This window comes from Lepidochelys kempii, chromosome 13, assembly GCF_965140285.1.
Source record: "Lepidochelys kempii isolate rLepKem1 chromosome 13, rLepKem1.hap1, whole genome shotgun sequence".
NCBI classification, from domain to species: Eukaryota; Metazoa; Chordata; order Testudines; family Cheloniidae; genus Lepidochelys; species Lepidochelys kempii.
In genome coordinates this window covers 1,217,990-1,231,766 of record NC_136392.1, presented here as the reverse complement: position 1 = coordinate 1,231,766, position 13,777 = coordinate 1,217,990, and the positions used below count along the sequence as shown (strand labels likewise).

The window sequence follows — 13,777 nt, the reverse complement described above, 5'->3', positions numbered from 1 at the left end:
CCGGTTTTTAAGAGGCACAGACATTTTTGCCGCCTGGCTTCACCCCCTGCTCAGAGCAAGGAACAGCACAATGCTGTAAACATGGGAGGTCTGTCCATGCTCCAGCTGCCAGCCTGGCTTCCCCAGCTGAGCTGCACCAGGGAAGAGGCTCTTCCGGGTTTCAGAGGGAAAGACCTGACTAAACAGCAGCGGTAACGTGGATTTCGCACTCAGCCGTGCTAATGTCACCAAAGTGAAATGACTAAAGGTGGCTGCAAAGCCTCTGATCTGTAACCGGTGCAGGCATGACAAAATAGCTGTCCGTGTGCCTGGAGAATCGCGAAGAAAATGGCTGTATTTAAGAAAGGGGAAAAAAGTGATCCTCACAAATACAGCCCCTTTAGCCTGACCTCTGCAGAACACAAGGGTTTAGAACACATTGTGAAGGAAAGAATAAAGACGTGGAGGTAAATGAGATGAAATGCACCACGGGTTTACCAAGGGCAGATCGTGCCTGACTAACCTGGTGTCTTTCTTTGATAAGAGACCTGATTCTCTAGAGGAGGGAAATGTGGAAGATCTAATCTAGCTGGACGTCAGTAAACGATGCAGGTGGGAAATTCCTAGTTAACTGGAGAAGACGGGATTAGCACAGAACTGTGGCGTGGGCAAGGAGCTGACGAAAGGGGAGATGAGCACGGGTTGTGCTGGAAGGGGGAGGGCCGGGCTGGAGGGAGGTTCCTGGTGGTGTTCCTCTCGGATCAGTCTTGGGACCACTCTTATTGGCTGTTTTGATTGGTGACCTTGGCACAGGAAGTAGGAGTGAGCTAATGAAATTTGCTGAGGACACAAAGTTGAGCCATTTTGTTTCAAATGTAGCTACGAACAAAAGTAAAGGGAAAACCAGCTGGAAACCGAAGGTTTTGCTCCACCTGAAACGACAGTCTGTGTGTGTGTCTTGGCCACTGAATCCAAAGCTCCATCGTTCACCCAGCACGAGCCCGAAGGTAGCACAGCGCGAGAGCCAGAGGCAGCGCAGTGGCTGAGGGGCTGGGTCCTGCTGCCACTGATGTCGGGGAGCAGGATCAGGCCCTTCCGTCTCCCGTGCGCATCAGACATTGGCCAGGCAGCAGGTTCTTCCCTGGCGAAACCCCAGGGGGGCCCACAGGACATTAGGGTGAACTCTGAACAGCTCCGCTCGACCGCCTGCGGCCTGGGAGAGACAACGCTGGCCTGTTACCACAGGCTGTTTGCCTTCGAAGGGCGAATCGCCCCAGGAGGAGCAACGGGCGCCCAGCAGCCCAGTCACACAACTGCAGGAGAACCGCGTCCTGCTCCACTGCGGCTCCCCGCTGTGCAGGCCCGGGGTGGGCTGGGTTAATGGGCTGAGGGCGTGGACGTGGCGAGGAGGCTTTAGAACAGTTAATAAATATTTACCCGCCTAAACCTTGCAGCAACTCCCTGCAGCTTCCTTCCTGTGCCTCCCTTCTCTGGGGTAATCACAGAGCCTCTCCCGCAAGAGCCACCAGCTTCAGTCCTAAGGTGCTGAACGCTTGGCCTCAAGGGTCAGGCCGGGACCCTGCATTCCCGGGGCTGGGGTGGGGAGAGCACAGCAAGGACAGCTGCTCCCCTCCCAGGAGGGCGGTTCAACTGTCTCCTCCAAGTGATCTGGGCTCTTGTCTCCTGCACAGCCACAGCCAAGGACGGTGAGTGTCCAGCCGAAATGAAGGGGCCCGCACGACCCCCCCAGGCCTACTGTCTCTCGGATGAGTCCTGCCCAGGGAGCGAGAAGTGCTGCAGCGAAGGGGACAGGAGAGTCTGCGTCCTCCCGGATTCAGGTACCGGCCGATCCCCCTATGGGCAGGCAGGGGAGGCTCTTCAGTCCTGTCCCATAATAAAGCAGAAGGTGGGGGTGGGTCTGACGAGACGAAGGCAGCTCAGCCAGCACCACCACGAGGGGGTCTCTGCACAGAGATGTAGCGGCCGGTGGAATTCCCTGCCTCTGGAGCTCAGAGGGCTGGATGGCACTACCATTCGTTAAGATTAGGGTGATCAGCTCTCAGGCTTCAGGGCATATGCCGACTGCTGCAGGGGTCAGGAAGAAATTGCTCGTCCCCCACATACAGCCCTGCTCAGCTGGTCAGATACATTGCGGATGTTTGCCTTTCTCTGGAGCGTCAGACGCTGGGGAGTGCCAGAGACAGCCTCAGAGCAGGGGCTGGGGAGACTCGTCTTTGTTAGTTAGGAATCAGCAAAAAGAAAAGCAGCTCCAAAGGACTGAAATCTGAAGCTGTTCTCCCGGCTCCCCAGTCTCCGGCCCCGTCGCCCAGGAACAGCTCTGAAGAGCTCACTTTGCCAAGCTGAGAGACCTTTCTCCCCTGGCGTTAGCTGGGCAGGTGCCCCATCCTGACAGGTCTCGGGGGAGCTCTGGGTCCCACAGCCAGTTCAAAGGACACGTTCCCTGCGGGGCCCGGCTCAGGAGCCGCTGAGCTGTACTACAGGGTGTTCCGTGGGGAGTGAGGCCATGAGCTCTGCACCAGGGCGCTGGGAACAGATCCTCAGGGCTCTCGGAGAAATGGCTGCCCACAATCAGCCAGGTCCTCTCATCAGGGCTCCGCCAGAGCCCCCAGGCTACAGCAGCTCCTGCCACGTGGCAGGGGGGAGCCTGACATTGTGTCCTGCCAGCTGAAAAGTGACGTGCGGTGTTTTGGCTCTGGCCGTTGGGTCACAATAACCCGCAGCCTGTGATGCAATGCACTCCTCGCCTCAGCTCCTGGCTCACAATCCCCAGCTCCCTCCCCGGGCTCTGCAGGGGAGGCAAAGGGAGACGTGTCCAAGCTGTGCTGGCCAAGGGGCAGACTCCTGCTTCTGCAGCATCGGTGACAGCACACCCTGCAGGAAGGAGAGTGGGGGAACCCGTCCAATCCACGGGCAGTACTGTCTGGAAACGGCATCTCTTCTGATACAGGCCGCAGCTTCCCTGGACTTCAGGCTCTCTCCTTCCCACCCTTGGGAGCCGCTGCGCTCCGTTGTGTGTATTCGCAACATCACCATGCACGTTAGAACATATCACAGACACCAGGAACTCTTCCTTAGCAGCAGTGACAGGAGCTATAGGGAGATGGGCAATTCCATAGCTGATAGCCACACAGAAGGGCATTGCATTGCCATGTACCTGTCAGGCCTTTGCCTATTTGACCGAGCGATCCACACCCCAGAACTGAGCCGTAAGTACACATGGCTTGACAAATCCCCTGTTCTTTTTCCTTCTTTCCCAGTGCACCCGGGGTATTGCCCCAAGCCAGACGCAGGCCTGGTCACCATCTGTCTTGTGAGCTGCTCCGACGACACGCAGTGCTCCATGGACGAGAAGTGCTGCACCATCGGCTGCCACAGAAAATGCACCGAAGCTGAGCCAGGTGAAACACTGCGAAGTAGCTCAAGGGGCTGCATCAGCCTGGTACAGCAGGCTGGCTTTCCAAACCAGTGAGGCCATGATAACATGGACATTTCGCACGCACAGTTGTGTGCCGCGTTCGTGCATTCAGTCACAGCAGCTGTCCACTCACGTGGCAAATCAGGCACATTTGCCAACACACGGACCCAATTTGCATGTGCAAACATGGTCACTGTGACATGACCTGGCCTTGCAGCCGTGTACCTGAACTCTCTGGAAATGGCTCCCCCGCCCCTTGTCCCGCAGCGAACCTGCGCTGACAGACAGTGTCCACAGGCTCCCGGCAGCTAACAAGCCCCAGGGCTCCACTGCAGGGAGGAGTGAGAAAAGCCTTTTCACAGAATAGCGCATGGCACAAGTGAGCGGCTTCATCCTTAAAAGGCTGCTGCTTGCAGACGGAGGCAATGCAATCCAGACTCTCCATGCATTTGAGGCCTCTTCAGTATATTCTTCTCCCATCTCCAGTGAGCACAGATGGGAATGTGGGGGGGAGGGAACAGCCCTGCATATACCCCTGATCACTGCAGCAGCCCTGTGGGCCAGGAAGGCCTGCGCCCATGGGAGGAAATCTCAACCCCTGCCTCCACCGCAGAATTAGCGCTGGGTAGATAAATGCCACTGCCCGCGGCAAGGCCTCCACAGCTGCTGGGACTCAGCCAGCCGGGCCCCCTCCCCCTGCAGGCAGAGAGCCCAGCCCCGCGAGCTGCTTTCCCCCAGGCAGAACGCCAGTCCCGAGCAGCCCCGTTGCCTTCCGTGGAGCTCCCCGGGGCGAAGTGAAGCTGGTGCCAAGTGCTTTGCTGGAGCTGGGCTTTGGGCCGTGGAACCCAAGGAGCTGCCCCTGTAGGGCTGAGCCAGGCAAAATGCCCAGTGGGGGAGGACCTTGGGCTGGACTGATAGTGACTAACTGAGGCTTTTGCAATCTGCTGAGCACTGCCATGCAGGAGAGACGGGTCAGTATGACCCCAGCCCTTATCTGGGTCCAAAATCCTGCAGCTCCCCAGCCAGGCAAACAAGGAACAAGCCTCCACACCAGCAGCTTCTAGGAGCCAAGCATCTCCCACATGGTCACACCATTCTGCACCTGAGCCGGCCTGGCCGGGGCTTTGCCCCCAGGAAGCCGACAACCCCCAGATGCTTCTCAGGCCAGGGTGGGGAAGGCCCTGCCCGTTCGCCGACGCGGTCACACTGGACTCTGACTCTTTTCCAGCCTCCCCGGGCGTTTGCCCCAAGAGGAAAGTACTACAGCCATTTGCTCCTTGCAACAACAAGTGTGCTAGCGACAGGAGCTGCCCTGGGGGACAGAAATGCTGCTTTACCGGCTGTGGCCTTGACTGTGTCCCTCCACAAGCAGGTGCCCTCAGCACCGCCCTGCCGCCCGCCCAGTCCGGAGAGGGCTGGGGCTGGACCAAACAGACTCAAGAGGGAAGCAGTGCTACAGGTGAAGATTCTGAGTGCACGGGGGGGTGAGGGGACTGGTCCTAGGCTGGCCCATTTTTCACCAGATCCCCCCGCCCCCTAGAGAGTCACTAGGGCTTGTTGGTCCCCCACAGACAGGGACATCCCTGCCCTTCTGCAGTGAAGCTGGGCCCTTCCATGGCTGGGAGGGGCGGTGCCGCAGTGACTGGGACTGCAGCCAGTGCTGGGTGCAGCCACAACCGCCCGTCAGTAACAGGCAGGGTTCCCAACCCTCCGGGATTGTCCTGGAGGCTCCAGGAATTAAAAATTGATCTTTGACTAAAGATTATGTCCTGTGATGAAACCTCCAGGAATACGTCCAACCAAAACTGGCAACCCTAGTAACGGGCAGAGGGAAACCTGTGATTTACAGGCTGTTGGTAACCATGCCTCTGCGCTGCAGCCCCCAGTGGCAGCTTTGTTAGCCCAGCAGTTACCTGCGCCAACTGCAGGGGTGTTCTGAACTCGCTGGGAACAAAGGCCCAGGCTTATTTATTTAGCCTAGTTCTAAAAGCTCTCTCCTGCTGTGTGAGGTGTCCCTGTAAGCAGGCAGCAATTAGCCAAGGCAACCGTCATGCGCTGGGGAGAGCAGGACGCTGCATTAGGAGCCCGGCATTCACTTCCGGGCTCACTTGGACCCTCAGCTTGGGCTGAGCATTTGCAGGAGCTGGTGTGTGCAGTCGAGTGTGCAGAGATGGATGCACACTAGCCTGCCTGCTCGGTGCCCACTAGTGCCAGGATCGCGTGCAGCAGTGCCGGGTGCAGATCCTTGGTTATGCACGTAGCTGGTTATTTGCATGTGCCTCTTTCTGCAGGAAAGTGCCTCAGTGTCTCCACCGGGGAAACGAGGCCACTGCCTGTTTCCCAGCGATGGTGCATGGGGCTAGCTGAGCGCCACGTACTGCCATGGTGTTATTGCCACTAGAGGGTGGGGTTTCTGCTGCCCACGGGCGGTTGTTCCTAGGGCCTCATTTCTGTTGCAGGGAAGCCTTGGACACCACGGAAACGTGGAACCTGCCCACCCAACCTCATCAGGTGTCTCTACACAGAGCCCCCTCTGTGCCGCAATGACACCGACTGCCAGGGGCGGCAGAAGTGTTGCTATAACCGGTGTAGGTTCCGCTGCGTGGAGCCGGAGGAAGGTACCAGAGACGGCGGGCAGCACCACGCGTGCTGTTGGCATGCGGGCTAGGCACAGAGTTACTGGGGCAACCCCCCCCCCGATTCACAGCGGGCACCAGGGCCAATGGCAGCTGCGCCCGGGCCCAAACAAATCCCCACAAATCGCCTCTCTCCCCATCAGCACTGGGCTCATCCCGCTTCGCATACTGCCCTCCAACGCCCCTGCCTTTGGGCACGGCTACTGAGAGCAGACTTTTTATCCCCGAGGTGCCCCTAAAGACCCGGGGAAGAGCCTGCAATTAACGCCCTGCCCAGGCTGCAATCCCTGGTGGGCAAAGGGCATTGCCCGGTGACACTGCCTCAGCCTTTGGCAGCGAATTGGTTGAGGGTGGCACAAAGTGGGTGTGGATTAGGATAGAGGGAAGGCAGGGAGAACGAGCGCTGGGCAAAATTGGGGAGAGAGGAGCTTGGGCAGCAGGGTTAAGGCAGGGTGCTGAGAGCACCCAGGGCAGGGGGGTGAAGGCAGGGGGCAGCCAGGGCAGAGGGGTGAAGACAGGGGGCAGCCAGGGTGGGGATGAGGGCATGTATAGAATCATAGAATATCAGGGTTGGAAGGGACCTCAGGAGGTCATCTAGTCCAACCCCCTGCTTGAATCAGGACCAATCCCCAATTTTTGCCCCAGATCCCTAAATGGCCCCCTCAAAGATTGAACTCACAACCCTGGGTTTAGCAGGCCAATGCTCAAACCACTGAGCTATCCCTCCCCCCCACGTAGTTCTCTTTCCTCTTTCATCTGCCCACCCCTCATCTCTCATCTCTGCCCTGTGACCCCTCGTGTTCCAGAGAAACCCGGCGTCTGCCCAGCTGAGGCCCCAGCGGGCGTCCTCGATCCCTGTTTCTTCCGCTGCTCGACGGACGAGGACTGCCTGGGAAGTGAGAAGTGCTGCGCCCTGAGCTGCGGCGCGGCCTGCCTGGAGCCAGGGCAGGGTGAGTGTCCTGGCAGCCCCGCACAGACCCTGTCAGGACCCCACCCCAGACCTGCCCTGAGGGACCCTGGCTTCCCCAGGGGCTCAGTGTCTCAGCGGAGGCGGGACGCTCTGTCCACCAGGAGCTCAGCCGGGGGCCAAGAGGTGGCAGGTGCTAAGGACAGCGGCTGAGAGTGGAGGGGGGCAGTGTCTGGGGGGGCAGGCGGGGCTAGCGAGGGGGGAGACAGGAGGAGTCCGTGGGGAAGACGGGCGGAGCAGAGGGGGGCAGGAAACAGGACCCCAGGACGACGCCAAGGCTGCAGGGCCCCCCGTGCTGCCCTGCCCCAGGCTGCAGAGCCCGCAGCCCACAGCAGGAGGCGACCCAGCGGCCCCGGCCAGGGGATTGCGGCTGCCACAGACCCCCCAACTTTGCTACTTTGGGGCGGGACTTAGGAGAACACCTGGGAAAGGAGCAAGGCCGCGGGACAGCGGCTCGCGGGTTTGGGGTCTGAGGAGGGAGGGCAGGCGGTAGGCCCAGCAGGGAGGACAGGTGCCCAGTCAAACCCCAACCCCTCCCCTGGGGCGGGATGCTGGAGATGCTTAGCCCCCAAGGCAGGCAGCCCCGCTCAGACATTCCCCGGTGCCGTAGCCCCCAAGGCAGGCAGCCCCGCTCAGACATTCCCCGGTGCCGTAGCCCCCAAGGCAGGCAGCCCCGCTCAGACATTCCCCGGTGCCGTAGCCCCCAAGGCAGGCAGCCCCGCTCAGACATTCCCCGGTGCCGTAGCCCCCAAGGCAGGCTGCCCCGCTCAGACATTCCCCGGTGCCGTAGCCCCCAAGGCAGGCAGCCCCGCTCAGACATTCCCCGGTGCCGTAGCCCCCAAGGCAGGCTGCCCCGCTCAGACATTCCCCGGTGCCGTAGCCCCCAAGGCAGGCTGCCCCGCTCAGACATTCCCCGGTGCCGTAGCCCCCAAGGCAGGCAGCCCCGCTCAGACATTCCCCGGTGCCGTAGCCCCCAAGGCAGGCTGCCCCGCTCAGACATTCCCCGGTGCCGTAGCCCCCAAGGCAGGCAGCCCCGCTCAGACATTCCCCGGTGCCGTAGCCCCCAAGGCAGGCTGCCCCGCTCAGACATTCCCCGGTGCCGTAGCCCCCAAGGCAGGCAGCCCCGCTCAGACATTCCCCGGTGCCGTAGCCCCCAAGGCAGGCTGCCCCGCTCAGACATTCCCCGGTGCCGTAGCCCCCAAGGCAGGCTGCCCCGCTCAGACATTCCCCGGTGCCGTAGCCCCCAAGGCAGGCAGCCCCGCTCAGACATTCCCCGGTGCCGTAGCCCCCAAGGCAGGCAGCCCCGCTCAGACATTCCCCGGTGCCGTAGCCCCCAAGGCAGGCAGCCCCGCTCAGACATTCCCCGGTGCCGTAGCCCCCAAGGCAGGCAGCCCCGCTCAGACATTCCCCGGTGCCAGACTCATGTTTAACACCTGGCTTCTGCGGCACAAACGGGGCAGGGGGCCGAGGGCTGGGGGGGCCCATCCGAGGAGGCACCAGCCTCAAGGTTCTTAGAGCTCTGGGCTGGGGGCCCCCACCCTAGCGCCTCTCACACCCGCTGCGAGGCATGAAGGAAAGGCCCCGCAGCTGAGTCCATGAGGAGAAGCTGCAGGGTATCCCATCCCCCGGGGTCCCACCCAGGGAGGAGAGGCAAGGGGGCAGAGGCTCAGCCCTTCGGGCTCAGGGGAGTGAGAGCTTTAGCAGTTTGCCCCGTCTCTCTCCACCGCATGGGAAGCCGCCCAGAAATGACAGCCCGGCAGGCCCTGTGCTGGAGTTGTGTGCCCTGCCAGTGTCTGGCAGCAGCCCTGGAGCAGGGACACTCTCCCCCAGGCACCGTTAAACCCTACTGAGGCGTTCGAGGTACCTCTAGAAGGGCTCTTGTTCTCGGTCTGTGGAATGCTCCGACTTCCTGTAGCATAGGGTTGCCAGGTGTCTGGTTTTCGACCGGAACGCCTGGTCGAAAAGAGACCCTGGCGGCTCTGGTCAGCACTGCTGCCCGGGCCGTTAAAAGTCCAGTCGGCAGTGCAGCAGGGCTATGGCAGGCTCCCTGGCTGCCATGGGTCCGGGCAGCTCCCAGAACCAGCGGCATGTCCCCCCTCCAGTTCCTATGCATAGGGGCAGTCAGGGGGCTCTGCACACTGCCCCCCACCCCAAACACCAGTTCCACAGCTCCCGTTGGCCAGGAACCACAGCCAATGGGAGCTGCGGGGGTGGTGTCTGCTACCTGGCCATGCCTCTGCTTAGGAGCCAGAGCGGGGACATGCTGCTGCTTCCAGGAGCTGTCTGAGGTAAGCGTCTCCCCAAACCTGCACCCCGCACCCTTCCCATGCCCCAAACCCCTGCCCCAGCCCTGATCCTCCTCCCACACTCCGAACCCCTCAGCCCCCTCCTGGAGCCCTCTCCTGCACCCCAAATCCCGCATCCCTGGCCCCACCCCAGAGCCTGCAGCCCCAGCTGGCGCCCTCACCCCCCCCCGCACCCCGCCCCCCTGAGCCAGCCCAGTGAAAATGAGCCAGTGAGTGAGGGTGGGGAGAGCAAGCGACAGAGGGAGGGGGGATGGAGTGAGCAGGGGCGTGGCCTCAGAGAAGGGGTGGGGCCTTGCAGGCGGGGCATGGGCAGGGGGCAGGGCAAGGGTGTTCGGTTTTGTGGGAGTTGGGGTGACCAGATGTCCTGATTTTATAGGGACAGTCCCAATATTTGGGGTTTGTCTTATATAGGTGCCTATTACCCCCCACCCGTCCCGATTTTCCACACTTGCGGTCTGGTCACCCTAGTGGGAGTAGAAAGTGGGCAGCCCCACTGTCGCGCCCTAGAGGCTCCCGCCCTGCCCTAGAGGCTCCTGCCCTCGCAGGCTGCCCCACGAAGGGTCGGTTCTGTACCCTCAGACATTTGCCAGCTGCCAGCCCAAGCGGGTCTCTGTGACGTCTACTCCTTCCGGTACTTCTACAACGCCACCGCCCAGAGGTGTGAGCCGTTCTTGTACCACGGCTGCCGGGGAAACGCCAACAACTTTAGGACAGAAGCCGAGTGTGTCCAGGCCTGCGCAGGCCACGGTGAGGGAGAAGGTTTCCCTGCAGCCGGCTCTGCCGAGGGGGCCCGGATCCCCTGCCCCAGGACACCAGGGACACCCCAGCACTGGAGTCAGAGGGTCCTGGTGGGAGAGAGGGCTCAGGCCCCGGGAGGCGGGAAGCGGAGGGGCCCTTTGCCCCAGGTGAGGCCAAGAGCCCGGGGCAGGGGGATGAAGAGGAGGGAGAGAGCAGGGCCGGGGGGAGACGGGCCCTGGCTCACGCTCCCATGGAGCTGGGAGGCTCTGCCGGCGAGTGGGCATCTCACCGCCGCCCGCGTGACTGTTCTGTGCCCCAGAGAAGCCCGGCGAGTGCCCGGCCGTAGAGCAGGGACCGGCCAGGGCCTGCGAGAAGAGATGCCGCCGTGACGACGACTGCCCAGGCGCCCAGAAGTGCTGCAGGAACAGCTGCGGCTCCGAGTGCCGCTCAGTGACCCCAGAAGGTGGGAGCCGCTTGCTGCTGTGAGGGGAGCCAGGGCTCCCAGGGGTCCCCTCGACGCATGCACCCCCGGCTGCACGCGCACCCCCGAGCGCCGGCCGGACTCTCGCTGAGCACTCTCCTGGGGCGGCCGGCACGGTGGGGAGGGCCACACGGGTCTCCCAGCCTCCAGGGGGGTCAGCGCCCGGCCTAGGGAGCAGGGGCCACGGGACTGTGCTGAGTGCAAGGGGGAGGGGGGAGCTGTTTATGGGCGGGGGCAGGACAGGTTGCTGGATTTATTGTGCTTGGGACTCACTCTCCTTCCCAAAGTGCTCCCTGTCCCAGGAGACAGGTGGACATGCGAGAGGCCAAGACCAAGCAGGGACAGGGGTTGGGCTAGGCCCAGACAGAAGGCCAGGGCCAGGTTGGCCCATTTCCTGCCAGGACGCCCTTACCCCACCCGAGGCTGCGGCCCAGGGTCTGATGCCCCGTGGCTGTCTATCGCAGTGAGGCCTGGAGTCTGCCCGGCGTTACCAGGAGGAGCCGTCGGTGCCTGTGATGAGAGATGCCGTTCCGACAGCGACTGCCCGGGCGCCCAGAAGTGCTGCAGCAACGGCTGTGGCCTGGCCTGCGTGGCCGTGGCTCTCATCCCGGAGGGTGAGGATCGCAACACTAGACCCCACTGTGCAGCCACCCATAACACGCTGTCCCAGCAGCTCGGGGCACGTTCCCCCACCCCGCCCTGGGCGGTTTATTGTTCTCCCCCATTGCTCGATAGAATCTCGTACTACGTTCAGTTTGCTAAATGCGGGAGTTCTGTCCTAGCCAAGAGGGCGATGGGAGGTTCCCCTGGGGCGACCGCGAACATTGCCCTGACACACCAGGGCCTGGTCTGTTCTGAGGCCATTCATTCCCGGAGGGGTCCCGAGTGCTGGCAGTCCTACTGCTGAGCTAGTTTCTGCTCAATTGCTTCGGTGCAGCATCAGCTTCCCCTGCCCCCCACCCCACCCTTCAGTGTCCGTGGGGGTCCTCAGGGATCTGACAGAGCCAAGCCCTCGAAGCTGAGTCACAAATTGCCTGGATAATGGGGCATGTGCCGTGAAACGGCTCTTGCACAAGACGAGAAGGAGGTTCAACATCCAGGCTTGTGCACGCTCCAAGTGGAAGTGCAGCCAGCACGGCCGTACACCCCTGCCCAGCCACGTGGGGCTCCCTGGGGCCCACAGCCTTGGCTGGCTGCCCGAGGAGCCCTGCACTGTGAGTGGGGGTATCCCTGCCACGTCTGCTCTGTGTGTTGCAGTGAAACCCGGCGTCTGCCCAGCCCGAGTGCCAGCGGACAGCCTCAGCCCATGCTTCTTTCGATGTACCAAAGACAACGATTGCCCGGGCCAGGAGAAATGCTGCCGTCTCAGCTGTGGCTCTGCCTGCCTGAGACCGAAGCACGGTAAGAAACAGCTATTACCACACCAGGCCCGTGAGCACTGGGGATGTTCCCCCTGCAGGACGTGTGTCTGAGGCTGTGGGAGAATCGGGGCCACTCCCTGAGGATATGTCTACACGGCACAGACCTGGAACAGCAGGGCTTCAGCCAGCGCACTAAAAATAGCGGTGGAGACGTTGCCCTGGCCTTGTCCCCTGCCCCACCCCAGCTCGAGAGCCAGAGCCGCAGCGTCTACACAGTTATGTTTCATGCACTAGCGCAAGCCCTGCCCCCACAAGTCTGGGGAGACGGCCTGGGCGGCTCGCTCTCTGGTGCAGTGTAGACATACCTTCCAGGGCCAGGTCCCCACCCCGGAAACACGCCCTGAATGATCCTGACTTCCCCAAGCCCCAGGAGGTCTGACCATCTCCTGATTGGCAGGGAGCTCAGTCCCAGGGGTCTGGGAATGGGGACGTGGGGCACAGAGCACTGGGGGCCAGGGGGCAGAGGACATGGGCCCAGAGAGCTGGGGACCGAGGGCCATGATGGAGCAAAGAGTGAGGCCACATGGGGCGGGAGCGCTGGCAGGACAGAGGGCACGTGAGCTGAGGCAGAGAGAGGACGGGCAGCTGAGGGCAGGGCTTGGGGCAGGGAGGGGTCTGGGGGAAGAGGACTGGACGTGCCAGGACCCCAGCCAGATGGGGTCACAGGGCAGAGAGGGGGCGACCTCAGAGAGCAAAGGGCAAGGAGAGGCCAGGGAAGGTGCCGAGGCAGCAGGCCAGGGGACTGGTTCTGGGCCGCCCTTCAGGCCGGGCCTGGCCCATTTCCCCAAGGAGCCCCCTGCCTGCCGCCCCATTCCCGCATGGAGTCGCTGGGACTTGGCTGGGGCAGCTCTGTGACTGGGCAGGGCCTCACTGCCACGCGCCTGGCCTGTGTTCCAGAGAAACCGGGGCTTTGCCCAGCATTTAAAATCAGAGACGAGGGGCCGCCCCTGACGCTGTGCTGGCAGGACAGCGACTGCCACAAGAGAGACAAGTGCTGCAGGAGGGGCTCCAGCTACGTCTGTGCACCGCCCTCCCCCACGGCAGGTGAGACGGCACCTGCCCACGTGGGCTGCTCCAGGGGCACCCGCTGCCCACCCCGTCACTCCCTCCCAGGGGCCGATGGCTCGAGGGCCCCATGCCAGCCAGAGCCAGTTGAGTGCACCATTCTGCCCCACACACCGCCCTCCGCCAGTCATAGAGACAGAGCCTCAAGCCCTGTCCCAGTGCTCCCCCCAACCTCAGCAGGGCTGAGCTGACCCCCACATGGTGCCCTCTAGCTCTGCCCCTGGGCTGTACGATGATAACCATGGGGATGCCCAGGGGTTCTCCCCATGACAGTGGGTGGTGGAAAGCAGCCGCGGGGAGCCCGGAGCAGAGCACCAGACATCAGCTGTCTCCCAGCGCACCCATCCCCACTTGCCACGGCTCCTGCTGCCTTCACCTGCCAGCCCCACTGATACTGACCCCACCCTGCGCTGAGCGCTGGGAGATGTCAGAATCTGCCTGCAGTCCCCTTGGCCCTGTTCCCAGCAGGGCCTCCACCCCTGGTACCGGCTGGAGCGTTAGGGCTTGTCTGGATGGGCCGTCACTGCCCTGTGACCACTCTGTGTTGCAGAGGAACCCGGCGCTGGCCCAGCCGCCCCCGAGGGGCACGGTGGGCAGAGATGCCGCAGTGACTGGGACTGCCCGGGAGCAGAGAGATGCTGCAGCCGTCGGTGTCGTGCAGAGTGCCCCACACAGGGCGAAGGTAAGCCCCACCCTGTGCCATTGGCACAGAACTCAGAGCTGATCATAAGAACATAACAATGGCCAT

The 13,777-nt window shown here is 62.4% G+C and overlaps 1 protein-coding gene across 5 annotated transcripts in view; it reads left to right on the top strand.

The window, feature by feature from the left end:
* Positions 1 to 808: 808 nt before the first annotated feature.
* Positions 809 to 13,777, top strand: part of LOC140897307 (uncharacterized) — a 33,145-nt gene continuing 20,176 nt past the window's right edge. For 4 of the 5 annotated variants that reach the window (XM_078848302.1, XM_078848300.1, XM_078848299.1 and 1 more), the window contains exons 1-12: positions 809 to 986; positions 1,671 to 1,817; positions 3,258 to 3,398; positions 4,644 to 4,874; positions 5,875 to 6,033; positions 6,858 to 7,001; positions 9,904 to 10,071; positions 10,382 to 10,525; positions 11,008 to 11,157; positions 11,801 to 11,944; positions 12,862 to 13,008; positions 13,580 to 13,711. In XM_078848302.1, the coding sequence (XP_078704428.1) occupies positions 1,703 to 1,817; positions 3,258 to 3,398; positions 4,644 to 4,874; positions 5,875 to 6,033; positions 6,858 to 7,001; positions 9,904 to 10,071; positions 10,382 to 10,525; positions 11,008 to 11,157; positions 11,801 to 11,944; positions 12,862 to 13,008; positions 13,580 to 13,711 (1,675 nt within the window). In that variant the 5' untranslated portion in view covers positions 809 to 986; positions 1,671 to 1,702. The remainder of the gene's footprint in view (positions 987 to 1,670; positions 1,818 to 3,257; positions 3,399 to 4,643; positions 4,875 to 5,874; positions 6,034 to 6,857; positions 7,002 to 9,903; positions 10,072 to 10,381; positions 10,526 to 11,007; positions 11,158 to 11,800; positions 11,945 to 12,861; positions 13,009 to 13,579; positions 13,712 to 13,777) is intronic. The other variant, XM_078848301.1, reaches the window with a different exon arrangement.